The sequence below is a fragment of the Halichoeres trimaculatus genome, unplaced genomic scaffold (genome assembly GCF_033239565.1).
Source record: "Halichoeres trimaculatus isolate MK-OKI-2021-1 unplaced genomic scaffold, fHalTri1.1 fHalTri1_scaffold_9, whole genome shotgun sequence".
Classification (NCBI taxonomy): domain Eukaryota; kingdom Metazoa; phylum Chordata; class Actinopteri; order Labriformes; family Labridae; genus Halichoeres; species Halichoeres trimaculatus.
Window position 1 is genome coordinate 1,288,364 of NW_027437188.1, and position 26,600 is coordinate 1,314,963.

A 26,600-nucleotide genomic window follows, 5' to 3' on the forward strand; every position below is an offset into this window, starting at 1 on the left:
CACTGATTCATGAAATTTCATAAAGTTAAAAAGTAAAACGGCAAGAGCTTGGTGTCATTCCTCCTCCACATCGACAATTACACAGTGAAACAAAGTCTGATCACACTGACATACAAACTGTGGTTATCAGGCATCACAGTTACAAAAAAAAAAAAAACTATTAATGTTAAGTTTGTTAAGTTAATAGTTCTAATTTTGAACAATAGAAATGTTTGGGTTTAATTAAAATCAAAGCTTCACATTTTTGGTTTGATGGAAAATGGTCAAATGTTGGAGGTCAATAATAAAGTTTATGTAATCAGTCATTTTTAATTATAGTGTTGCATCATTACTTGATATAATAATCAAACATTACAGTATAACAGTCAAACCCATAAGGTAATTGTGGGGGAAAAAAGTACCTTACCTGAATTTAACCAGTTTTAATTTTAAAACATAATTAGATCATACAGATGGCTATAATCCTCTACAAACCATCATACCAAAAGGTCAGCACATCGTTCACATTTCAGTAATAAAACTATCAAAATTGTTTTGTATTTCTTTCTTGCCACAGGTGAAATGTTGCTGATTGTGTTCAGTGAGGACATTATATCGTCTTAAATTGATCGAAGGCCCCTGAATCGTATCGTATCTTATTGTATCGTGACAGACTTTGTGGTATCGGCAAATATCGTATCGTTGTCCAAAGAATCGATATTGTATCGTATCGACATGAAACTGGTGATTTACACCCCTAACCAACAAAGCACAAAAGACTAACACACTCTCATGTAATGCCTTCTCTGATAATGTTCCTGCTGTTTCCGCAGTATGTCTGGATCAATGTTCATTCCTTTATTAATGTCTGACTCAACTTCCCACAAGCCCCCGTCTCTATGAGTCATCACCTAAACAACTCAACACACCACAGACAAAACCATCTCAATTATCTTTAAATCTCAGCCTCATTCCTCAGTTTGCTCTCAGTGGGTCAGATGGGTTTTAAGCGCCCGTAAAGGAGCATTTCTACTGACTCCAGCTAAGGAGGAATCCGGTGTAATGGAAAGATTGAGATGTGTCAGAATGCTGCACTCCCTGCGAGGACGATGGATTTGTTGCTGTTCTGATGATGGATGATTAATATAAAACACGACATAGAGGAAACACAAATTCAGATATGATCCTTTCATATCTTTTCTTCATAAAAGCTATTTTTTGTTGTTATCTTCACCCTTTAATCTATAAAGGAATCAAACACATGATGATTGTGGAATTCTGAGTTCATCATAACATCACCTTATCTACAGCAGTCAATTATTTAATAAGTGTTTTGAGTGAAGCTCTATAATAAATATGAAAATATTAAATTAATTTAGTTCTGCTGCTTTTAGTTATTTTAATGAGAGTAATGTGAGGTTTTGGAGCTGACATCAGACCTCACTCTGGGCTTGCAACATCTGTCTCCTCTCTCCTCTCTCCAAGTTAAGACCCAAAAGCCCAAACTTTAAAAAAGCACAGTCTTCCCTTTATCAGTGTCATTAAGCATTGAGCTGAAACCTGCTGCTGCTTCAGGACGTTATCAGCACTGTCCCTGGTTTCTTCTACGGTGATCTCTGTGTTTAATGTGATCAGAGCAGCTCGTCCAGAGACACGGGGGTGTCTAAATGCTTAGGTTTGTGCTGTGATCAAGGATGAATAAGACATGTCTGCTTTAATGTATGACACTAAACATCTGTGAAACCCATGACTGAACTCATATGTGGAGTAGTGTGAGTTAGAAAGTAGTATAAATGGATCACTTCAGGTTTAACTCCTGTTCCTGATGCTTTCCGGGAGGGGTGAGCAAAACAACAGTTCTAGTCATTTCAAACTTTTCACAGATTATTGTTGGCTCCAGCCAATAATAGATCTGTTTTATGGCTGTGAAAAGACGCTGTAGGTTAGCTAAATATGGATATGATCTATATTTGAATATTTTACCAGGGGTGGGAGAAAAAAATCCATTCACCCAAGTATCAGTGTTTTTGTTTTAGGATTTTAAAATCCCATTTTTTGTGTTAAATTTTTCTTTATTATGTTTTAAAATTAAAATCCTTAATTTAAGTCATTTTTTAAAAAAGCTGGGTTGGAACAAAATTACCACTTAACTCCAGCAGGGTGCAAAATGTTTTTCTTCGGGTATCTAGTAACGTGATGCCAGATCTCTAAATAAATCCTACAAACCGACTCACGTGTGACAAGCATTTGGGGGGGGGGATATGGCTCCTGACGTAGTCTGTAGACATCATTACCATCATCATTCAACTTTTTCTCTTGGTCTGATGTTTAAGAAGCAAATTAACAATCACAAAAATCTGAAATGAAGAATGATTATTTGAGTATCACGACCGATTCCTATAACGTCTTCTCAGTAGCCTTGGGGTTATGGCACTGAGACCTCATTGGTGTTTTACTCAAAATACCATAGAGACTGACTGTTTCTACAGGTCCTGACCTTCTACATCAAAAATCTGACATTAACTATATGAACCAAGCTAAAATATTTTGCTATGTCATATACTGAATCTGTAATTCTGTTAAAGATGATGGCATTTATTTTTATTACAATATTATGACCCCTTACTTCTTCCACAGTTAAGTTAATTTTTCTGGATGTGAAGCCTACATATCATCTTTCCTTTAACTGGTTAATCAACTGGTTAGCTTCTGGTTATTTCTTCTCATTTCTTTAATTTGTGTGCAGACAACCTTCCTCCAGCAGGACGCCTGGTCTGCAGTCTTGAAGTGTCAACACTGATATCTAAAGGCTGGTATGACAGGTTCACATTAAAGGCCATCAGAGTGGAAGTAAACCCCTTTACTGAGCTTGTCCTAAAGCAACATTCAAATCCGTGAGTCTGTTTGACAATATGAGCATGCATGAGAGTGTTTCCTGTTGTAGAGGTGATGGAGGAAGTCTGAGTGACAGCCAGGCAGTCAGGAGTATCCTCTTCAGTCCACCCAGGATCTGCAGCACATGTAGCAGACAGAGCATTTCTAGGAACACGCCTGTCTATGATGGCTCACATATACGTCAGAGAGAGACAGGTTCTAGGCTGTTCCTTTAGGATCCCTAAGCACATTTTATCACTTTACAGGAGCTTTGGTCTGAGAGGTTAGGAATCTGCCATGACGGATTCCAGCGTTCTCCAATACAACTCGGGCAAAGCCAGACCTGTAAACGATCTGATAAACAGTCCAACCTGTGCTCCCAACACTCATTTTGCTTGTTCAGGCTTTCATCACCGTAAACATGTAAAACACATTCAAAGTTCCCAAAGCGCTGCGTTTGTTCATCCAAGAGTGCACAGAGAGAAAAGCCTGACACTACAGTAGCAGGCAGAGATTTGGGGTAAAATCTCATTCTAACCCCAAACTGCCAAAAAAAACCTCTGACCACAACTCTGTCAGCACCACAGGCCAGAAATATCTATAAACCTAGCCCATCACGGTTAAAATAGGGTCTGAAGCAATGCAACTTAGGAAAAGTCTGCCTCAAAGTATCTGCACCTCATCAGTCTGATGGAAAACGTGGCTCAATAAATCTCACAGGGAGTGTAAATGAGAAGGCTGAGCTGCTTTGGAAAAATGTATTGATGATGTACCATTGACGTGCATGTGTGTGTGTGTGTGTGTGTGTGTGTGTGTGTGTGTGTGTGTGGGGGGGGGGGGGGGGGGGGGGGGGGGGTTGGAGTCGGTAACACTTCTGACTGTAGATGCTCTGTTCTCAAAGAGCCACCAGTGCAACGCCTAGTTCACACAGGGAGCGCCGCACGCATGGCGCCGCACGCATGGCGCCGCACGCATGGCGCCGCACGCATGGCACCGCACGCATGGCACCGCACGCATGGCATCGCACGCATGGCACCACCGCACGCATGGCGCCGCACGCATGGCACTTGGCTGTTCACACGTGAAGCGTTTTCTGCTGCGCTCTGACGTGCCGATCAGACATGGACTCAGCTCCGCAGTGATCGGACGTGTCAGTCTGCTCTGTCCAAACGTTACAACTGGTGCTTGCGGCGCGCGCTTGTGGAAAAAATAGAGGGAAGCGGAGCAGAGGGAAGCGGAGCAGAGGCACTCGAGCGTGCTGTGTGAACAGTTACATAGGTTAACCCCGGTGCCGATCCAAAACTGCTGTGTGCGGTGCTTCAGTTCCGCGTGCGGCGCGTCCTGTGTGAACCCTGCGTAAGGCTTATCAACATGAACACATTTCCAGAATTGATTCATCTTTACGATCATGAAGTGTTACATTTCTGCATATTTGAACCACAGAAACGATTCATTCACCGTGTAATTCAGGTGGATCCATAAACAACTGCAGCCCATGCACATCCACCCAGCCACACTGCTGTCTTAGCACTCCTGCAGCACCTCTCTGTTTGCAGATAAGCATGTCCACCTGTCATCCAAAGGAGCTTACAGCACAGACAGTCAGCTGAGCGGCAGCTGCAGGCAGGCAGGGAATGCTGGGAGGTCCTACCCTCCAGGTAACCTTGGAGCAACAGGTCAGCTGTAGTAAGCAGCTTGTTACCCATGGTGGTTTATTTACTAACATCTCTTTGTCTTTTTTCTGTGAGCATCTTCTTAGCGTGCAGGAGTTGGACTGTTTCACTGCAACAGCTGAGTGGGTCAGCGCCCCCATTACTGTCAGGTCGACAAGCAGCATGTTAGATAGCAGGAACCAGAGTTATCACTGGGCTGCTAAAGACTTCATTTTGAATGATCAAGACCTGAAAACAACAATGCATTCAAGGAAAATCTGAATCTAAATCAAACTTCATCAATCCAAGCAATTTTTCAGCCCTGCCTGTTGACAGTGTGGCAAAAACACTGTAAGCTATCTGTTCAAGTTCCTTGAAGTTATTTTTAAAGGGCACAAAACCTCCGACTAACATCAGTCCGAGAGCAAGAAAACTGGGCAGAAACAGCGGTAAGAAGCCAACACGTCTTTAAACACGTCTTTAAACACGGCTGGGCGGTGGCTTATCTTACTTTACCAGCAACATACTTTTACACCTTCATGGAATTTAAACACATAAACACCTAGAAATACAGAAATGTTCTATTTAAAGAGAGTTTTTTTCCCAGTTTAATTATGTCTCACCAGTACCCACATAGTATCTTTGTATGATTTAAACCTCAAAAAATTCCTTTTACCTCACACCAGTGTTTTAGAAAATCCCTATTTCCGCGACCATGTTTCTTTCAGCTGCTGTCTCTTTAAGACACAAACCCCCTTCCGTCTGATTGGCCGGAAAGTTTTGATTTGTTTACAGACAGATTCATTTCAACGACATGTAAATATGTAGAGGTTTGAAAATCAGCACACGCTTAGTCTAAACATGTAGCACTGGCATGTTATACTTTTTTAAAAATACATGAAGGTAGAATACCCAGCCTTAAAGTTAAATTGATCCACTAGTAAGTAGATGAGAGTGTGCTGCCTCTGCAAAGTTACTACAGTCAACAGGGTCTAGATCCACCCTTACCAGAGTCTATTAAACAACAAACTGGGGATTTTAAGTTACAGGCTCAGCACAGCAAAAGACGGTCTCTGAGCTCACACCAAAAATCAGAAGATTCACTGTCGCTACCAAAGTAGGCCCTACTTCAGAGCAAACAAAGCATCTTCATTCAAAGTGAGATCATTAATTCATATCTAATAAATGTAGAAACTGAAATTCCCTTCACATTAACTCTGAATTACTTCACAGTATGTGCAAATAAGTTTGCTATTTCCTTTCCAGTAGATCACGACCCAACAGATGCAGGCGTTAGAGGAAAACAAGAAGACTCGGTTTGTTCGGTGGAGTGAAAACGCTTAAAAACTGTTAGTTATTCAACATTTAGAAAGCAGCACACACAGCCGTGAGCATAAGTGTTTGTGAGGTGTCACAGCCATTCATGTGTGTGTCCTGTAGGGTGAAGGAGCCACCAGCAGGGCTGTTCCGCCTTAAAATGTCTCATTTTCGGATGACATTTGGCTCCGCGTTTTACCATATGGCACGACTCAGGGCTTTCCCTTCCCACTCACTCAGGCATGCTGCTGCAATGTCACAAATTAGTGTGCAGAAACTTTCCCAGAAACCCCCTCTCGGTGGTTTCAGATTCCGTTAAGGCAGAGCTAACCGAGAAGTCAAAGCTTAGCAAAACTTAACAGTGTTTAAGTAGGAATCTTCGCTCCAGCGTGTGGGCGAAACGTACCTGAAACAGCCGAGGTCAAAGCGAGCGAGTGTGTACTCTTCGGATAAGTTTTTAACTCTCCAGTAACAGCTGCAGTGGAGGTTTTTAGTACAGTCCCTCTGCGCCACAGTCAGACAACTCCGTGACTGCTTTCTGCCAGGTTTCTCCAGACCCTCCCACCACTCCCAGTCCACACCAGTGGGCTCTGACACGACTGTCGGCAGTCTCAGCAGAGCGCTTCACCTCCTCTGGTGGTTCAGCGGAGTAATACTCATATTACCAGAACCTGTCAAACTAATGTCTCAAGGGCGAAGAGTGGAGGGCTGTTCGCGGACGACTCGGCTTAAAGAAATGACTCATTTCAGTAAACGCTCCTGTCTGCAGGGGCGGGCCCAGCCTCCAGCTGTAAAAACAGAGGGAAATGTGCCAAAATTCAATGCAATTAAATTAAATTAAATAAATTAATTAACAAACAATAGCAGCCTGTTGCAACACAGGCCACATCCCACTTGTCCAATATCCCCCTTCTGTCTGATTGGCCAGGCCTGTGGAGGCCTGTTTGTGTTACAGCAATAGACAGACCTTGGTGTTTTAGGCATGCCTCCACAACATGTAAAAAAATCAGGTAGGAGATCATTATATGATGACCTTACCATTTTGAGATGCGGTGCTATAGTTACACAGAATGTTTTCATCAGTTTACAGGCAGATTCAGGGATTTGTGCGACATGAATGAGAGGCATTTTAGACCTTGAGTCTGAAAATTCAGCACATGCTGCTTTAAAGCCATGGTAGAAGTGCATGCCAGCATAATAATCTCTCTTTAGGTGTTTTTATCAGGGATGTCAAACTCGTGCCATGGAGGGCCAAGAGGCTGCAGGTTTTCTTTCCAACCAAAACCTCCACCAGCTGATTCCACTGATTACCTCACCTTCAAGCAGAGAGCAGGGACTGATCGGTGGAATCAGCTGGTGGAGTTCTTGGTTGGAAAGTAAACCTGCAGCCTCTTGGCCCTCCATGGCACAAGTTTGACATCCCTGGTTTATATCAATTAGACAGTGTGGATGAGAGATGCATGCTTACATATACTAATAGAATGTTGGTTAAAATATTGGTTGACTTGACTGAACTGTAAGATTTAGAGGTGACTCTCAAAGAAGAGTCGTTTGGGAGCTGAGCCAAATGATCTGACTCCCAAAAGTGATCCGAACTTCCCATGAATTGTGGCGAAATGTCAGATAATATGACAGACAGTTGATGTAGTTTCGCTTCGGCTTAGTTCCCTTAACTCTCCCCCGCTGTGGGAGTGGCGGGGTGATTGCCCCTCGCAGTGTCCCTACAGAGCAGCCCAGTCCTGAAACACCAGGAAGTTTACCACGAACCCATCTCGCCGCTCCTTCATGACTGGTACGGTTTGTTTTAGCCCTGCCATGCACCATGCCGTCATTGTTTTCTATGCAAACACTGAGCAAGGTGGAAAATAACAACCGGGCTGCTGGACACCTGTCCTCCAGGTCTGCAGGTCCCACTTGATAAATCCTGGATAAATAATTCCTCCACAGTTGGATAAACCGGAGCGTGGCCGGGTACCTCAGACAAATCCCCCTCCGTGCTTCTATCGATCTGGAATAATATACAGACACCCTCCAGGAGGAGAGCGAAAACTTGAGCTGGCACCGACACACCAGAGCCAAACTGTTTACATACAGACTTTATTTTATGGTAATTAACCTAACAAAGCGCAGCTACAGCAGCACGATTTAAAGAGGGACGCTTACAGAAGCAGCCTTTCAGATCAACTTCAACCTACAGCAGCCTCTGACTGATGACTTTAAAGGAGCAAACTGAGCGTAAAGAAATTAAAGAGATTAAAATAAACTGGAATATGGATGGAGTTTGGCGCGGCGGCTGATAATCATAATCGTCCTTGTCGTCGACGCAGGGTGTTGCCACTGGAATTCATCCGTTAATTAGCCCACAGTGGCATTGTGTAATGCCAGTGCTGTCTGTCATAGTCACAGACTTCTGTTCTATAAAGTTTTTCTACCCTCTACCGTCCCCGAAGCTCCACTGCACCTCCAGAGTCTGAAGGCTGCGCTCAGCTCCTCCCCCCAACAAAACAGGGACTAGATACTGAAAGCGAGACCGTTTTCTCCCCAGAAGGTGAGACATGCGTTGAGAGCCTGACCCTGGGCGCATTCAGTTCATTGTTCATAAAATGAGGTAGGAAAGGGAGACGCCTATTTACTTGAATTAATCATAGATTAAAGGTCACAAGTACAGTGGAGGTGAGGCATAAGGGGCGATTGTCCCCCCTTATGTCCCAATTGTTTAAAATGCATTTAAGTACCCTCTTGGGTGGAAAAAAATGCACGTTGTATGAGAAAAATTATTTGCCTTTCGCCCTGTCCTTCAAAGTAATCTGTGAACGCCAGCGCTGAAGTAAGGTTGAAAAGAGGACAGAATCTGAACCATGTATTGAGCAGAGAGCTAAGTGAATCTCACTCCTTATAACAGAGACTTTTGAGATGAAATACTTTAATTTTGAGTGAAGCAAAAGATGCACAGCATTATTTATCATGACCTTTGATAAAGAGAGCAGCTCTACGGATGAGCTAACAGAATGAGTCCAGATGTTTTAATGAGATATACCCATTACTGTATCAAATAATGATATTTATAACAATTATAACTAAACACAAATATACTTTATATATATATATAAATATATATATATATATATATATATATATATATATATATATATATATATATATATATATATATATATATATATATTAGTGGAGGGACTTGATTAAAAAAATTAATCGAATTAATTAATCGTAATTAATTGCATTTTAATCACATCAATATTCAACATCAGAAGCAACACTTTTCAACTCAAACAGATTTTGGTAGAAGACTAAATCATTGAATATTCTCATACGCAAGGTTAAACAACTGAATCCTGTTTATTTTGTTCAGAGGATGTTTTTTTGAGGACACTACTTTCAAGTACATTCATCAGCCGTAATGTGGTATATAGTGCTGTCAGGAGATTAAAAAATAATCTTCTTAATTACAGGATTTGTAATTAATTGATTTAATTAATCACATTTTAATCTTATATCTGCTTAAGGTCCCCATATACAGAATTTGAATTCTCAGGCATTACAAAATCATAGTGCATGACTAATGAGTGAATGAATATATTCGAATGAACACATGAAAAAGAGAAGATTTGTAAATTCTTTTTTTTTTTTTTGAACTGGACAATATTAATTAAAATGTTCGTGTTCCCTGCCATTGACATTCGATTACTGTTTACTGCGTCTATAGAAGTAAATTATATTTTTCAGAAGGTGGAGGCGGAGTCTGGTGGAGCTTTTCAATCAAAATCCTGCTCGTAAACTGTGGGTGACAGCGGTGTGCTCTTTAGACGAGAGCTCTGCATGGAGGGGAAATGTGAGATGACAGAGACACAGAAAGACGCTGACAGACAGAAAAGTTCAGGCAGCTCACGCTCCAACTGAGGATGTGTTGCTGTAGCTCAGAGAGAAAGAGCGGCGTCATCGTGAGAAAAGACGACGGAGATCTCCGTTGGGAGAACTAAACATCTAACCAACACAGTACGTTTAAAGAACGTAACGCAAACTTTCCATGGGAACGTATGGGCAACCTAAAATCAAACCCAAAGACACCCTTCCGGGAACATCAGACCTTTTCTTCCTAGAACATTCTGGGAACGAAAAATTGTTAGTAGGGGATCATGGAGAGGAGCAAAGGATGGAGCGCCAGAGATGAACGCGATCAAAAAAGTTTGATTTGTCTGTTTTTTGTACCAAAAACAGGAAGAGAGACATAAAAGAAGAGAGTCCACTCTTCTTTGGTAACTTTGGTGTTTGCATAGTCATAGAAAACAAGATTATTTGGGTCTTAAAAGATCATTCAAGATGCGCTGAAAATGGCTGGTAGCTAATGAGTTAATCTTGCTTTTATTCTTATAAGGCGTTAATGTGCAGTGTAATTAATTAATCTAATTGACGCGTTAAAGTCCCAGCCCTAATATATATATATATATATATATATATATATATATATATATATATATATATATATATATATATATATATATATATATATATATATATATATCAAGGGCGTAGGTTTGGTCTCAACATTGGTAGGGACAATATAACAGCATAACCTGCATGTACACTTTTTGCTGGGGACGGGACATTAATAAGACCAAACAGATAGGGTGAAAGGGGGTCAGGGCTACATTTCTCACTAATATGAACCTAATTAATTGGTAGGCCAAATGATCAATGCAAAATAGGGGTTTGGGCGTATGATTGACAGCCAGTGTTGTGTGGGAATGAGTGAAAATGAGCGTGTTCTATTTAGGTGATTAAAAAAAGTCATCACTTCAATCAAAGCATGTCATATAACTCCATCTCAAAGACGCTCCAGTTCTTAAAGACTTAATTTAAAGTTAAGTCTTAATAAGTTATGTGATGCTTTAAAAAGAAGTATCTTACTATGATTAAGTTTAAATCCATTTGCCAAGTACGGAGACTAACCACTTTCTTCTCCTGATACTTCCTATTTTTGTTCAGCTGCTTGAGCAAGTAAGGACAAAAATGACCGCAAAAATAAGCTGGAAAATGACATGATTGACAGCTCTGAGGATGAATCTGTGTCCACTTTGTTATCAAAGAGGAGCTGGAAAAATCACAATATGAGCCCTGACCTCCAGATCTCTGCACTGACTCCAGCTCAGTGCATGGAGAAATAAAATGATACTCTGTCAGTTAGGCTTTAAATCCCATCATGTTCATGTTTTTATCATAGCATGAATAAACAATGTGAAACAGGAAGTGACCAGTCTAAGCTGACCTCCTCCTGCTGGTCTCCCTCTTCATCCAGGCCCAGCTCTGAGTTCAGAGGTGACCTCTACCAGACCCTCAGCTGGACGTCAATGTCAGAGAGCGGTTGTAATATGACTGAATTGCCAGAGGGGGGAGTGATTGATTCAGGCTAAAACACACACACACACACACACACACACACACACACACACACACACACACACACAGACAGTGCAGTCAGACAGTGGGAAACAGTCAGGCACGATGAGCTCTAACAGCATCACAAAGTTACACACAGGCAGAGATGGCAAAAGTACCCAGATTCCTTACTTGAGTAAAAGTTAAAAGTACTGATCCAAATATCTACTCAAGTGAAAATAAAAGGTACAGGCTCTGAAATATACTCAAAGGCCCTTTGAAAGTAAAAATATTTCTATTGAATGGTTCACTGGCTGCAAAGCTATTAAGCGCAGGATCATTTATAAGGAATGTGCTTTACCAGTGTTATTGTTTGAACAAACACAACCTGCCTTGTGTCCAAATGTACTTCACTCTATAGTCCTTAGGCATTTGTAGTGTCCGCTTAGGTAAACACGTCACACTTCTGAACACTGAATTTTGGACCAGGATCAGTTTATAAACTATGGGGTCTCCAATTATGCTCACAGGCCCAACTCTTAATCAACCTTCTTAATAACACTTTCTTTTTCAACAGCACATCAGGCAACCATCGTTTCTCACTGTACAGGTGTTGTGTTACTGTGAGTGACACACCCAGGAACTACAGATGAAAATAACTCAGCTTCTCTAGCAAATGCGTGCTGCTCCTGTGACTGTGTGGACCCCTCACCGCTGTCTGCTCCGTGCAGCTGCTCAAACGTTTGTGGCGTAACAGGTGTGGAAGGAGTGGCAGACCTGCTCTGACACACGTACATGCACACACGTACATGCACACACGTACATGCACACATGTACATGCACACATGCGCTTGCACACACACGCACACACACACACACACACACACACACACACACACACACACACACACACACACATAGGCCTACACGCATACACGCCCGCACACACACACACACACGCACACACACACACACACACACACACACACACACACACACACACACACACATAGGCCTACACGCATACACGCCCGCACACACACACACACACGCACACACACACACACACACACACACACACACACGATTACACATAGCTGTGTCTCCACCCGTGCCAAAAAATAAAAGATATATAGGCTGAGGCTTTATATACAAAAAAAAAAAAAGCCTTTTTGTGAAATGTAAGGAGTAGAAAGTACCAATACTTGTGTTGAAAATGTAACTGAGTAAAAGTAAGAAGTCTTTAGAGAAATAAATACTTCTGAAAGTACTTAGTACCTGTAAAATCTACTGAAGTACAGAAATGGAGTATTTGTACTTGGTTACTTGCCATTTCTGCACACCCGATGACACACAAGAACAGGAACAGGAAACAGCTCCTCCTTCAGATGGAGCGGCTGCCTATGATAGCTGAGACTGAACAGTATGTAGTTCACTGCTCAGCCCTCTGTTTGGAGAGGCCGCTCATCTGTGAGCCCTTCACCACCAACTTTTGGACATGACCAGGACTACCAAATACTTCATACCTGTAGCCCAGCAGGGCGAAGGGTTTGCTGCAGCTGCTGCTATTTCTGCATCCCGGTTCAGAAAGCTTTCTCTGAGCTAGGATCAAGAGCAACATCAACCTCGAGGATGGACACCTCGCTGCAACTCTCACTCACAACAACGACACAATGTGTGTTAGCAGTGATGTTGGAGAACTGAGTGACATCCACACACAGACTGAACATGCTCAGCTTTACAGCAGAGCGCTTGTACAAAACAATGATGGACCTGAAAGTGGACAACATATTCCCCGATATCAAGTCCACAACTCTGTCATGCCTGCTTGTATAAGGCCTTTTGTACACATGGAAACCATTGAGGATGTGTGACATGGTTTCCGCTCCTTGTTCACAGCTGTGGCGTGTACAGCGAGGAGCATGCCTGCCTGGAAACCAGAGGGAGAGATTTAGTTTACATGGTAAAACCTGCAGTCTAGCTTTGAAGTTGAAGTGGATCACATGCTCATCTATGGCAACATTTCAAAACACACAGTGCAAGACGGAGTGGTCTGTCAGTCTCAGTCCAGCGCTGCGGCCGCCTGTGATGTTGTGCCTCCATGAGGTGAGCCTGGGCATTAGAGCTTGCAAGCTGACGTTCTGCTCCACACACACTCACAGATGCTCCCACAGAGATACTGAGATCAGAAATCACACCCTGTGAGACAGCAACAGCCTCTGAGTCAGGCCCTACCCACCCCAAGAAGACCTCAGCCCAGCAGTACAGATTGTTCAGGTCAGGCAAGTCTGATGACCCCAAATCCAGAATGATGACTGTCTGGCTTCCCACTAGGCTTCCTCCTGAAACCCAGGAAGTTCGGGTCTGACCCGTGTGCCAGGGGGACTTTGCGTCTTACGGTCCGGAAACAGTGAGGATGGGGCCAGCTCTCAGACATACCGGTCATTGTTGTTGATCATGTAAATCAGATGTGCAAGCCTTGTTGAAATATAGTAATTCCATCAAAATCTGGGACACTGAGACTGCCCTAAGGTTTACTGTGGAGAATGATATTATGTGCTGTATGTGTCAGTCAGGCCAGTCCACTGTCTCACTTAATGTACAGCCTTATCAGTAAGGAGCTGTTGTAGAAAATGCAGATTGGAGAGCAGATGATACTTTTGCCAGTTTAGGATAAATGGCAGGAGGGTGAACTTATGAAATCAAGTCTGCTGGAGAGCTCAGAGATGGTTTCATCCACCTGCTCTTTCAATTCTCCTGCCACATTAAACCTGTGACCCGGATAAGAATATGATCTATGAAGTGATAGACTCTGAGAGGCTGATTGTTGATTCTGAACACTGGGACTGTTTCTGTTTTGGAATGATACCAGCAGTTCCCCCCACTCCCCCGTCAGTAAACACTGCACATTTGGATTCCTCCAGACCTGACCACTCCAAAAAGGAGTCAGTTTTAGAGAGCACACACAAATACACACACAAATACACACACACACACACACACACACACACACACACACACACACACACACACACACACACACACACACACACACACACACAAAGAAAGACAGGTTGTATCCTGTTGACAGAGCAGTGTTAGACAGACTGTACTGGACAGAGAGGCCCTCACCCTCACTGCTGCAAACTCAGGAAAAACTGCACACACACTCACATAAACACACTCAACCACACACACACTATTCACAATAGTTTCTTCACATCACAGGTCACTTCCACACACTCTCCTGTAAACACTGTAAAGCACCCTGTGGTCAGATCATTGAAACACTGTTCTCTTGGGGTTTTACACTCTCCTCACTGGGATTCATGGAGGTTACAGGGTTTGATCCACAGCTCAGAAAACACCCGCTGACTCTGATGACGACTTTCACACACATCCCAGCTGATTGGACCGGGGAGGAATGTAGGAAGAGGAAAAAATGAAGCATGTACAGGAATGTCTTTGTCGTTTCCTCCCGTCCCAGCTCACAGAACATTCCTGTCCTACTAGATCATCAGGATGCCGCCAACAGCATTCCTCTGAACGTACATCCTAATCCTGGGCCAGCCCACACTGCTTGGTACCACACAGTGCCTGGTACCACACCAAGACTGATGATAACAGAGGTTTATACTCAGCACATTGTGTGCCTTCTACAGCTGCTCTTCTGCTTTTATAGTGAGCTGGAAAAAAATATAGATTACAAAAGCAACATGCACACAGTAAAAACTGTGGTGATAAATGAATATTTAAATTATAAAGGGCTTGTCAAATGACTAAAATATTCAATTGTATGATTGTCCATAGTGAACTGGCTATTAATCTTTAATTGATAGCACATATTTTTATCATTTCAAAGTGTACTTTTAAGAGATAACTTTCCAGTTTTTAAATTTAACAGCCTGTTTTTTTAGGCAGCTCAACACAAAGTAATAGAGCTCATGCATCACAACAACAGACACATTGTCCAAAAAGCACTTTTGGTCGGAAAAAAAAGATAATTCCCTGGACACTTTACACTTAAAAAAATTATCCCACACAATAGATCTCTCTACAGCCCCTTTATGCTTGTGGTATTTGAGCGCGTGGTTGCACTGGCAAACCGTACCGTACTTAAGCACGTTTCAACCCTAAAGCCCAGCTTGTTTGGTCCATACACTGTATATAGAGTGGACAGCGTGGCACCGCCATTTACCATTGTACGGTTTTGAAACCAAAATTCAAACCAATGGCGCAGCCGTTGGTAGCAGTTGTACAGCCAGAGTCTGCGCAGTAAAGACTGTAAGGGATTCTGGGAGAAGCTGAGTTGAGCCAGGTGACAAAAATAATAATTTTTTTTTTCTTTGGAGAGTCTAATCACTTCTTGACTCTACCTCCCAACATATTTTGCATTCCCTGAAAAAAACTACACAAGAACGGCAGCTGTCAATCATCGTTAAACGTAACCTAAAGCCTCGTTTTTTAACCTCTCATAACTAATAAAAATGAAACTTTACAGAAAAAAGAGGACTTGAAGACAGGCAAATGAACCCTTCAAATCATCACAACAATCAGACATGGGAAACATTTCTACCAGGTGTATTAATTTCTTAAAGTTTGACCACAGCCCATCTGGAATGACTGGAAGGCCGAATTTTTCAACATATACTGCAGCCAGTCACCAGGGGGAGCAGTTTCTGTGGCGACCTCACTTCAAGCTGAGCAAGATGATGTCCATTTTTTTACAGTCTATGGTTTGGCCAGTGTGACTGCAAGTTTGCCGTGCTTAAGCACTGTTCACTTCTCTGCTTTGGAATGCTTTAGCGAGGTGGGCTTCAGCACAGTTCACTTCATGCACAAGCACAAGAACGCTGACATGAAGTATGATCCATGACGTATGATTGCCCCAACCGCTCCTCTCACCAATCAGCTTAACCCCTTACTGCCTGAATAAATTAACGATAATAAAGATAAATTGTTTTTATGTGTTTTTTGCATTCTGCCATGCTAACTGCCTTCAATCTGCCGTCCCTACTACCAGAGCTCCTCTGTCTTCCTCTCCACCTCCGGACCTGTCTGCTGTTCCTCCCAAGTACCACGATCTCGCGCCAGTCTTCAGTAAGGACAGTGCCCTGTCTCTGCCACCTCACCACCCGTATGACTGCGCGATCAACCTTCTCCCTGGTTCACCTCTACCCTCCTGTAGACTGTACAATCTCTCTCGCCCCAAGAAACACGCCATGGAGGCGTATATCAAGGACTCGTTGGCCTCTGGATTTATCCGACCCTCCTCTTCCCCTCTCGGAACTGGATTCTTCTTTGTCAAGAAGAAGGATTCAACCCTGCGACCCTGCATTGACTTCCGGGGGCTCAACGACATAACCATCAAGGATAAGACCCCACTACCCCTTATCGACCCCTCGTTTGAGCCTCTGTGTGAGGCGCGGGTCTTCTCTAAACTGGATCTACGCAACGCTTACCATCTGATCCGCATCCGGGAGGGAGATGAATGGAAGACAGCGTTTAACACACTTCTGGGATATTACAAATACCAAGTAATGCCCTTTGGCCTCACCAACGCCCCCGCTGTCTTCCAGACCCTGATGAATGAGGTTCTTCGTGACATGCTGAACCGCTTTGTCTTCGTCTATCTGGATGACATACTGATCTTCTCCCGAGATCTTCAGGAACGCAAGCAGCATGTCCGTTCTGTCCTCCAGCGTCTCCTTGAGAACAGGCTCTTCGTCAAACCAGAGAAGTGCGAGTTTCACGTTTCCTCTGTGCACTTACTTGGCTATATCATCGCCCAGGGTAAACTTCAAGTGGACCCTGCTAAGATCCAAGCGGTTGCCGAGTGCCCCCCTCCCTCCACTCGTAAGGAGTTACAGTGCTTTCTGGGATTCGCTAACTTCTACCGGAGGTTCATCCACAATTTTAGCCTGGTGGCTAGCCCGCTCACCCGTTTAACCTCTACCTCCTCTCCCTTCCTGTGGACCCCTGAGGCTGAGGCAGCCTTCAACCAGCTGAAGGCGCTGTTCACCAGTGCACCCATCCTCCGCCATCCTGACCCTTCTCTCCAGTTCATTGTGGAGGTGGATGCTTCGGACACAGGAGCAGGAGCTGTGCTCTCCCAACGGGATTCATCCACCCAAAGGGTTCATCCCTGTGCCTTCTTTTCCTGACGCCTCTCTCCAGCAGAGCGCAATTACGACGTGGGTAACAGAGAGTAGCTGGCTGTGGTATGGGCTCTGCAGGAGTGGAGGCAATGGCTGGAGGGGACTGCCGTCCCCTTCATTATATGGACTGATCACAAGAATCTTGCTTACCTTCGCTCTGCTAAGAGACTCAACCCCAGACAAGCTCGGTGGTCCCTTTTTGTGAGCAGGTTTGAGTTCACCCTTTCCTACCGACCTGGCTCCAAGAACACCAAACCTGACGCGCTCTCTCGCCTTCATTTCCCCTCTATGGATTCAGAGGACCCGGATTTTATCCTTCCCTTCTCCTGTTTCGTGGGAGCAGCTCAGCGAGAGATCGAACAGGAGGTTAAAAGAGCCCTCAAGGCCCAACCGGATCCAGGGACAGGACCCAAGGATCAGCAGTTTGTTCCCGAGTCCGCCCATGCCAAAGTCCTCCAGTGGGGACACTCCTCGAGCCTGGCCTGCCACCCCGGAGTGACCCACACTCTCGAGTTTCTACAGCAGCGTTTCTGGTGGCCCAACATTAGCAAGGACACACGGGAGTTTGTCCTTGCGTGCTCTGTCTGTGCCAGAGGCAAGGCTTCCTACCACCCGCCTGCTGGTTTGCTGCGCCCCCTCCCTGTGCCTAATCGACCCTGGTCTCATATCGCCCTGGATTTCATCACTGGTCTGCCACCCTCCGAAGGTAACACAGTTATACTCACCATTATCAACAGATTTTCCAAAATGGTTCATTACATTCCCCTGCCCAAGCTCCCTACTGCTCTAGAGACTGCCAACCTTCTTGTCCTCCACGTCTTCAAGCTTCACGGTATCCCAGCTGACATAGTTTCTGACAGAGGACCCCAGTTCATCTCCCAGGTTTGGAAGGAATTCTGCTTCTCGGTGGGCGCAGCAGCCAGCCTCTCCTCGGGATATCACCCTCAAACCAACGGCCATACAGAGCGGGCCAACCAGAATCTCGAGTCTGCGCTCCTGTGTGTGGCGGCCCAGCATCCTGCCTCTTGGAGCACCTGCCTGCCGTGGATTGAATACTCCCACAACTCCCTCACCAGCTCGGCCATAGGTATGTCCCCCTTCATGGTCTGTAACGGTTTCCAGCCCCCTGTGTTTCCGGAGCAGGAACAGACTGTGGCCGTGCCGTCGGTGAGGGAGCACCACCGTCGCATCAGGACCATCTGGCGGGAGGCGCGGGCGGTGCTCCCCAGAACGGTTGACTGGAATAAGCGTCTGACTGATGCTCATCGCTCTCCTGCTCCCATGTACCAGCCAGGACAAAGAGTGTGGCTCTCCACCCGAGACCTCCCCCTCCTCTCGGATGCACGTAAGCTCTCGCTCTCGGTTCATTGGACCCTTCCCAGTGGTAAAGGTCATCAACCCCTCATGTGTCAAGTTGAAATTGCCTGCCTCCCTTCGGATTCACCCCACGTTCCATGTGTCACTAATAAAGCCTGTCTCCTCCAGTGACCTTAGTCCCCCCCCCCCCGGATCATCGATGACCATCCGGCCTTCTCTGTCTCTCGGATTCTGGACGTCCATCCCCAAGGGAGGGGATTCCAATTCCTGGTGGACTGGGAGGGCTATGGTCCGGAGGAGAGATCCTGGATTTCCCGTAAGTTGATCTTGGACAATTCTCTGATTGATGACTTTTACCGTGCCAACCCTGGGAAGCCTGGTAGGACGCCAGGAGGCATCCGTTGAGGGGGGGGTACTGTGGTGAATCTGCTGCGCTCTGGGAGCGCTCCTCTCCTTCCCCCTCCCCTCCCTGTTCCTCTCTCCCGCGGCTGCAGCCTGCACGGCCTGCACGGCTGCAGCGGATCTGCAATCAGGCGCCGGCTTCTTAAGACGCTCTTCAGGTGTGGACCGGTGCCAGTGGATTCTGCCTGCTACGTGGTAGTTTGGCCTCTCTTGTGATGAGTATACTGACCTCACGTTTTTGAGTATCTTTTCCTGTGAAAGTTTTATGCTGATCCTGTCTTTTTGCTGCTTTGTCCTAGTGCCTCCCTCGAGCCAATGTTACAGCCCTTGCCACCTTCCACAGCCACAACTCTCTGCTCAGCGCTCTCAGGAGAGAGCTGTTTACAAACCGGACTCTCATTCTCCATTACTCTCTCTGTACAATAAAAACTCTTAAAACTGCTTCCTTGCCTCCGCCTCGCTTTTGGGTCCAGCGAGTACCTGCTAGTTCTGCCCAGAACTGTAACAAGTACATTATTTCAAGGAGGATGAGGAGGAGGAGGAGGAGGTACCGGGAGAGGATATATCACCAAAGGCTCTGCTATTTGGCTATGACAGACCAGGAATACAGGTGAATCACAAGCATGATAAATTTATTTGCCCACTTGAGTGTTTAAATCTAACTGTCCCTTCATTTCACTCCTATTAATGACACAGGAACAGATTACATCTGTCCTGCCAGGTGATCGACATGGTGACACGCATCGTGGCCACCATGTGCCTTTTTTGATCACTGAGCTTTCTTTCCCCCATCTCTGTACATCATTGAACCACTTTTTACACTAAGCGGCGGTTCACAGAATATCTGGGCAAACCTGATTAACAATATTTGTAACTTCATCCCAGGCTGTTTTGCATCATCAGCCCATGGGGGTCTGTTTGCAGTACCATATATTCTGGTACTGCGAGCTTGAACCTCTCGGACCAATACATCAGTTTCCTCTTCGTCCATGATAAAATGAAATTGTCACTGCGCCTCGCTCGCAGCGCATTTAGAGGCGAGGAGAGGCGCTCATTTGATTGGTGAAAACAGCGGCTGTGTTAAACCCACTCACGGCTTTTCTCCTCCCTCTCTGCCATTTGCGCGGAGGGAGGTGTGGACGTGCTCCTCTGCACCTCTCTGCGCCTTGAGTGTGCCTCTCTTGGCACTGCAGGAAACTTGCAAAGTGCGCTGGTCACACCCTGTCTGTGGGCTGGCGCAGGGCAGGTGCGCCTGCGCTTGCGCCTGGTCTACGAAATTAGAGTCCAAGAACTTCATCCCCTGACCTATGAATTGTGACAAAGTGGATATGATACAATCTTTGGTTTGTGTAGAATATGAATCAATCAGAGGAGAACCCTCAGGGCCTTCAAGGTATTCAGTGAAGGCCTAATAAAAATATTGAAAGAATTTTTATACTCCTAAATAATTATCTTATTTATTTATTTTACACACTGAAATCGTAGCAATGAGTTTTATATTATTTTTATAAACTTGTCCTGGCCAACAGCGGGTTGATATAACTAAATGGAAAATGGACCAATCACAATTTTCCTTGTGATGGTATCTGGGTAAATCAGCGACACCTTCTGGCAGGCAGGGCCTTCAGTAACTGCAACGAATGCCTGTGTAACTCAAGCAAGTGTGGACACAATTTGACAATGAAAGCTGTCTTAGCCAATCATATTTTGTTAAGTTGTGGGCAGGATCATTTCCTGCCATCTTCCGGGGATTCGCAAATACTTCATGGATAAGCACCTAACTCTAGCTGTGAGTGAGTGAGGAGAAAAGAGACGATCTAGTTGGCAGAACGTGAAGAGAAATGGCGGAAAGAAACGGAGAAGACTGTGTGGTTGCTGGATAACTTGAAACTCCGTTTTCAAGGCTGTCTTTTCAAGAAAAGCTTGAAATTGCGCTGAAAGCTTGGAAGCTCTAACCTGGTATAACCTCCGCACAGGGCAGAGCGCACCCTCCGCAGCTGTAATTTAGTGACAAGTGCACATGTGCGCACGCCTCAGAGGCAGGTTTATTAAGTGTCAGGCACATTGTAATGCAATAAACAATCACAGCAATCACTATTTAATGTAACCGTCTGAACCAGCATATCCATTTGTGTCTGCATTAACTGTCCGTCACATCTGATGTCAGATTAAAGCAGTTTGTCATAATGGAAAGTTAACCTGACGGCAGCTGGAAGTTTGATGCACATCTTACAATTAAACAATAAACAGCCTTAACATCTGATACTGAGTATATATCTGGCTTCTCTCATTTCATTAAATTCAAAGAAAAAAAGGAGAAAAAAGACGGGAAAAAAAGGGAGAAAATAAATGTATGTTACTGTGGATGTACCTGTTATTTCCCATATTCCTCTATTTTAGTCTTTATTTTTAATGTAATCTAAAAAGATGGAGTACATTATTGCAAGGAGGATGAGGAGGAGACACCAGGAGAGTACACAGTATATCACTAAAGGTACACACAATTTAAGCACAAATTTGTGCGTACGCACTTTTCGTGAATAGAATAGAATAGAATAGAATAGAATAGAATAGAATAGAATAGAATAGAATAGAAAATACTTTATTTATCCCCGAGGGGAAATTCAGGAGTCACCGCAGCATTTAAGAAAACAAAAGTAAGAAAGAGTATAGAAAGTGCAAAAAGGTCCGTAAGAAATTAGATGACGACTTCCCATCCACCACTCGAATGAGGCCCATTGTGAGCATAGTGATTGATTTCAAGTTGATTTGTTTCAATTTTATATCTTAATTTTTTAATTGTTTGAAGTTGTGTGAGGTATTGCAGTGTTCAGGCACATGATAAATTTGTAATCCTGCAAAACTATTGATATACTGAACTTCCATGTCACATGATTCTGGCTATTGTTTTTATTACTTTGTTTGATTGTTTATTGCCACGTGTGGTCCCATGGTCCTACTGAAGGCCCAGTGGCTGGGGCCATGGTTCGCCACTGGAATCAATAGGTAATAATGAGATGCAAAGGTCATTTCAGCTGTATCAAGACCCGACAAGGTATGTCACAAATTTGCGACAACAGGCATCAAGGGTTTAAACAACAATGGGTTGTTAGAGGGCTGTGTCCGACCAAAACGATGAAACATCAGTCAAAAAGTCTCTAAAATTCAAGCAGTGCTCTCTGTGGCTGTTTTCCAAACCACCTTCTACTCTAGTATTGCCTGCTATTTTGGCTGAAATTCAGTATTCAATAGTCAGTATGTGAAAACTAGAAAAAAACTGCAGTATGCCAAAAACCCCCAGATGTCCTACTGATCCAGGAAAATTTCTCATTATGCAAAGGACTAGTCTACCTGCCATACTGTTTCCCACAATGCACGGCACTAACACTGTTTGTGACAGATCCTCCTCTTAGCGTCTTTAAAGAAGCAGGGTATTTATTTAAATTTATGTCCCTCCATTACGCACTCTCTGCACCAACAATAGACATTAACAGTAACCCATACAGGAGTTTTTCCTCATGTTCCTGGTGTCATTTTATCATTTTGTAGCTCACAGAGAAGCATTAGTTTTCATATACGGTACGTCTGTTCTGTAACCAGCCAACACAGGAGCTTTAAACCAGTGGTGTAAAAATAAAAAGAAAGGGAGAACAGGTGGAAAGTGTCAGGGACAAAGTCAAATAACAGATAAAATGACAGAAATATAACAGATCAAGTTCACCGTGTTGAGTGTAAAAGTGAAAAATCTTGGCCTGTTTAATAAACGCAGGTTGCACACACTGCTCTCTAACAGTAAAGCTTTAACACATCATGCAGCACTCTGCTCGTCCTGTGGGAGATGAACTCTGTAACCTCAGCTGCATCAGCGTCACTGTTTTACCACTGAGCTGAAAAAAATCTATCAGAATCCAGAGCCAGAGGAAGAACCTGACTCCAGATCTGACCTCAGACTTGTGCGCAGTGTTTGAACTGACCTTGCAGCCATGGCAGTAGTTTTCTCCATTCTTCCCTGGGGGGAGAATGATTTCCCCCGTGGGGATTAGCTGAATCCTCAGTTCCATCATCATTTCGTTGTTGTCTGGTAAGTGTCCAACTTGTTCTGTTTGTCTCCTTCAGCTTTAATTAGTCCTTTCAGGGGTGTGGGAGGGAGAGTGTTGAACCTTTCCTCTCAGATCCTCTGATAAAACCTGAACACAGCGGAAACAGATCACAAATAAGACCGTCTAAAGAGTAAAACCCTGTGAGGGACCTTTACCCCTGTTAGAAACCTGCAGCCTCATCAGTCTGTGTCCCGCATGAGCATGAGAACATGTGTGAAGCTCTTACTCTTACCTGACAGATCCTAGACTCCCTCTCGTGAAGATGAAGCACCCGAGCAGAGATCTGGTGTGGAGCTGTTACCTGTTGCAGAGCAGAGTTGCTCAGTGAGGCCAGCTTCCCCTGGCTGCTGTCAGATGATGTAGCCTCTCCAGATGAAGGATCAGAGGGAGGATATGAAGCTCAGCCCTGCCTGAGGTGGATGTGACATGAAGAGGATATGTGCCTTTTGTCTTAGTGCTGAGTGTGTGTGTGTGTGTGTGTGTGTGTGTGTGTGTGTGTGTGTGTGTGTGTGTGTGTGTGTGTGTGTGTGTGTGTGTGTGTGTGTGTGTGTGTGTGTGTGTGTGTGTGTGTGTGTGTGTGTGTATGGACAGGGAGATAAAGAGTGTGTAATGGAGAGTTAGCATGAAGCCCCTGAAGTCCCACAGAGGGGATTAATAAATACTGTGCACTCCACTTATTTATATATGCTCCAAATACCAACACTTTCACTTTTCATGCATCATCTGTTCATCTGCTGAAAACAACAGAGGAGTATCACACAAAACAAAAACGCAACATGAGGAAGCACCATTAAAAACACGTGTTAACAGAACTCAAACAGTCTAGAAATAACTGCATGTAATGACACTTCATGGACTCACCTGAGCAGATACACAAACATTATGAACTAACGCACACAAGCTAATAATTGCTGCTGATCAGAGAGAATACAGGGTCTAACATGATAAATAATTGTATCCACAATAAATTTAATCAATGGAAACAACAAACAGTGCAAACAGGATAGATATAAATATTTATACTACATACAAACTTCAAACTTGTGTGCTCTAGAAAAATAACTTGTGCTGATAAAACAACTCTTGTGCTCAAAACACATTAAATGAGCAGAAGAGAATAACTTGTTCTAACAGGATGATAAAGTTGTGCAGACAGTACATTTATGTATGTACATAGATGGAGTGAATGGATGGAATAAATCATGCCCAGGAGAGATCTACTGAAGACCAAAGGACTGATGTTTCTTTTCCCTGGGTGAAAACTTGTTCACTCACATTTTTTATCTGAGAAATATATCCAGTGATCATAAGACAATGACTTGACTTGAAATGATAGTTTGGTTTAGTCTTAGCTAATGTGCACAAGATCACACCAGAAACACACTGGATGAGTTCATCATCCCCACCAGATAATGACTTCTGTGGACAAGGTGAACTTTTATGTGAACAATGTCGCGACCTGTTCCAGCTTTTGTCCCTGAGATGAATAACTGACTCATGTGTTACACCATCAAGACTGCAATGTATTTATGGTGTTGAAATCAAAGAGTGTCATATTACATTTATATATATATACATTTTTCAGAATCCTGAATTTCAACAACACAGATCTGACACGCAGGCGCCCTAAGACTCAGTGTTTTTCTGCTATGGCTATCACACTTAGTGTCTGCTGCTACCTAGTGACTATTCTAAAACAGCATAAACACAAAGACTAAAGCACAGTACCTTGTTTACCACAGCAGTGACTGCATATACTAATAATACAGTAACAATGACAACAACAACAAAAAAAACACATCATGTTTTTTTTTTGTTTTGTTTTTTTTTAAGTGCTACACATACACAAGGTTTAACTTTTGCTGAAATTATTCCTAAAACAGCATTCACCATGAGTGCACAAGATCAAAAAAAAAAAAAAAAACGCCATATAGTCATTGTGGCTTTTATTTTGTCTGTAATTTAATATGCAATTGGTTTTATATAGATTTTATTCAATGAGCTTAAACTATCACTCAGTCTACCTTTTTTATTGTTGTTGTTTGTACCATAAGCACTCATTTTTTCACAAGTGCACAGTTTCCCCACTGTTTTCAAAGATGTATGTTTTGGTTACCAAGCAGCTGACAGCAGGAACTGTCAGAGTTGCTGCCATTCTAGCTTGAGCCTGTTTTGCACAGTAAGACAACTTGGGGCCAATAACAATTTTACCCCTAAGCCCTTTTGCAAGTTCACACCAGTGAAGTGGTGACCCAATTCTCTGTAAGGTTAAGAGGCAGGGCTAACGGGGAGGGGCTACTCAGCAAGGGGTTTGACAAATTTCCCATGATATTTTAATCACATACCCAATCCTTTGCTACTCCACATAAATATTTGCCATGTTTTGAATTGTTGGTTGTATTTTAAAATCACTCTTTTTAACAATCTGGCTAATGCTGCTGTAGCAACAGCTACAGCTAACAATAGCTACACCGATGTCAGACCAGGGCGACAGGTTTGCAGCGGACTGACTTCACTGCGGTGGGCTGCGTATAGCTTCTGAATATAGTAACGCTAGCTTAACGTTAGTTTTTCATAGTTTAGCTGTCTCATCACTCATGTTATGCAGCCCGTGGTAGTGAAGTCTGTTTGCTGTGAATGTGTCGCCCTAATCTGACATCATCTTGTCATCACTTTGTAAACATGTGTTCGCTTTAGAAGAGAAGAAACTGTCGCTCTGCCTATGACAGCCAGAGAGAGACAGGAGGAGAGGATGTAGAGGGAACAGAGTGGTCTTGTTTCTTAAGGACATGTTGTCACCCTCAAAACAGACGGACAGACGGCCAAGGGAAAGAGGAAGATGAAGGGGGTAAGACGGGGGGGGGATAATAACATGTATGGAAGGGTCGGGTGGAGATTTAAATGGTGGTAAGTTGATGTTGATATGATGTCAGGGATAAGTACGTTATTACACATGTTGAAACATACTGCTGGTGTTGTTTTGAACAACATGCTTACATCACAGATGAGTGACTATATTCATTTAGTGTTCAGATAGTCGGATTAGGCTGCTCTGAACCCAGTGAGTGAAGTCTAGCTCTGTTAATTCATACACACAAGATCAGAAGTTATATGCAGAAGGTAATAACTTGTTATTCTCACATACAATAGAAATGAAAAAAAAAGACAAAAATAACAAACTGCTCACTTTGTCTGACTTCAGGTCTGTTTGAAGCCTCTTCAGGGCATCAGGACTGTTCACTGCCTTTAGTTAAAATGATATTTACTGTATTCTGGTTAAAATCCATGGATCCATCAGGTCAGAGGTCAGAAGAGAGCTGGGTGTTAATGCTGCACCTCATTCAGCCCCTCATTAAACACCATGTCAGCTGGATGGGAGGTATCTGAGTTTCTGAGGTGTTCAGTCT

General features: G+C 43.7%; 1 protein-coding gene across 2 annotated transcripts in view; it reads right to left on the reverse strand.

Annotated features, from left to right (window-relative positions):
• LOC141797651 (unconventional myosin-Ic-like) overlaps positions 1-23,493 on the reverse strand; it is a 114,365-nt gene extending 90,872 nt beyond the window's left edge. The window contains exons 1-2 of one of the 2 annotated variants that reach the window (XM_074679239.1): positions 23,426-23,493; positions 23,068-23,280 (exon numbers count right to left, since the gene is read on the reverse strand). In XM_074679239.1, coding sequence (XP_074535340.1) covers positions 23,068-23,160 — 93 coding nt within the window. In that variant the 5' untranslated portion in view covers positions 23,161-23,280; positions 23,426-23,493. Of the gene's footprint in view, positions 1-6,228; positions 6,456-23,067; positions 23,281-23,425 lie in introns of those variants that run through there. The other variant, XM_074679242.1, reaches the window with a different exon arrangement.
• Between the last annotated feature and the right edge of the window lie 3,107 nt (positions 23,494-26,600).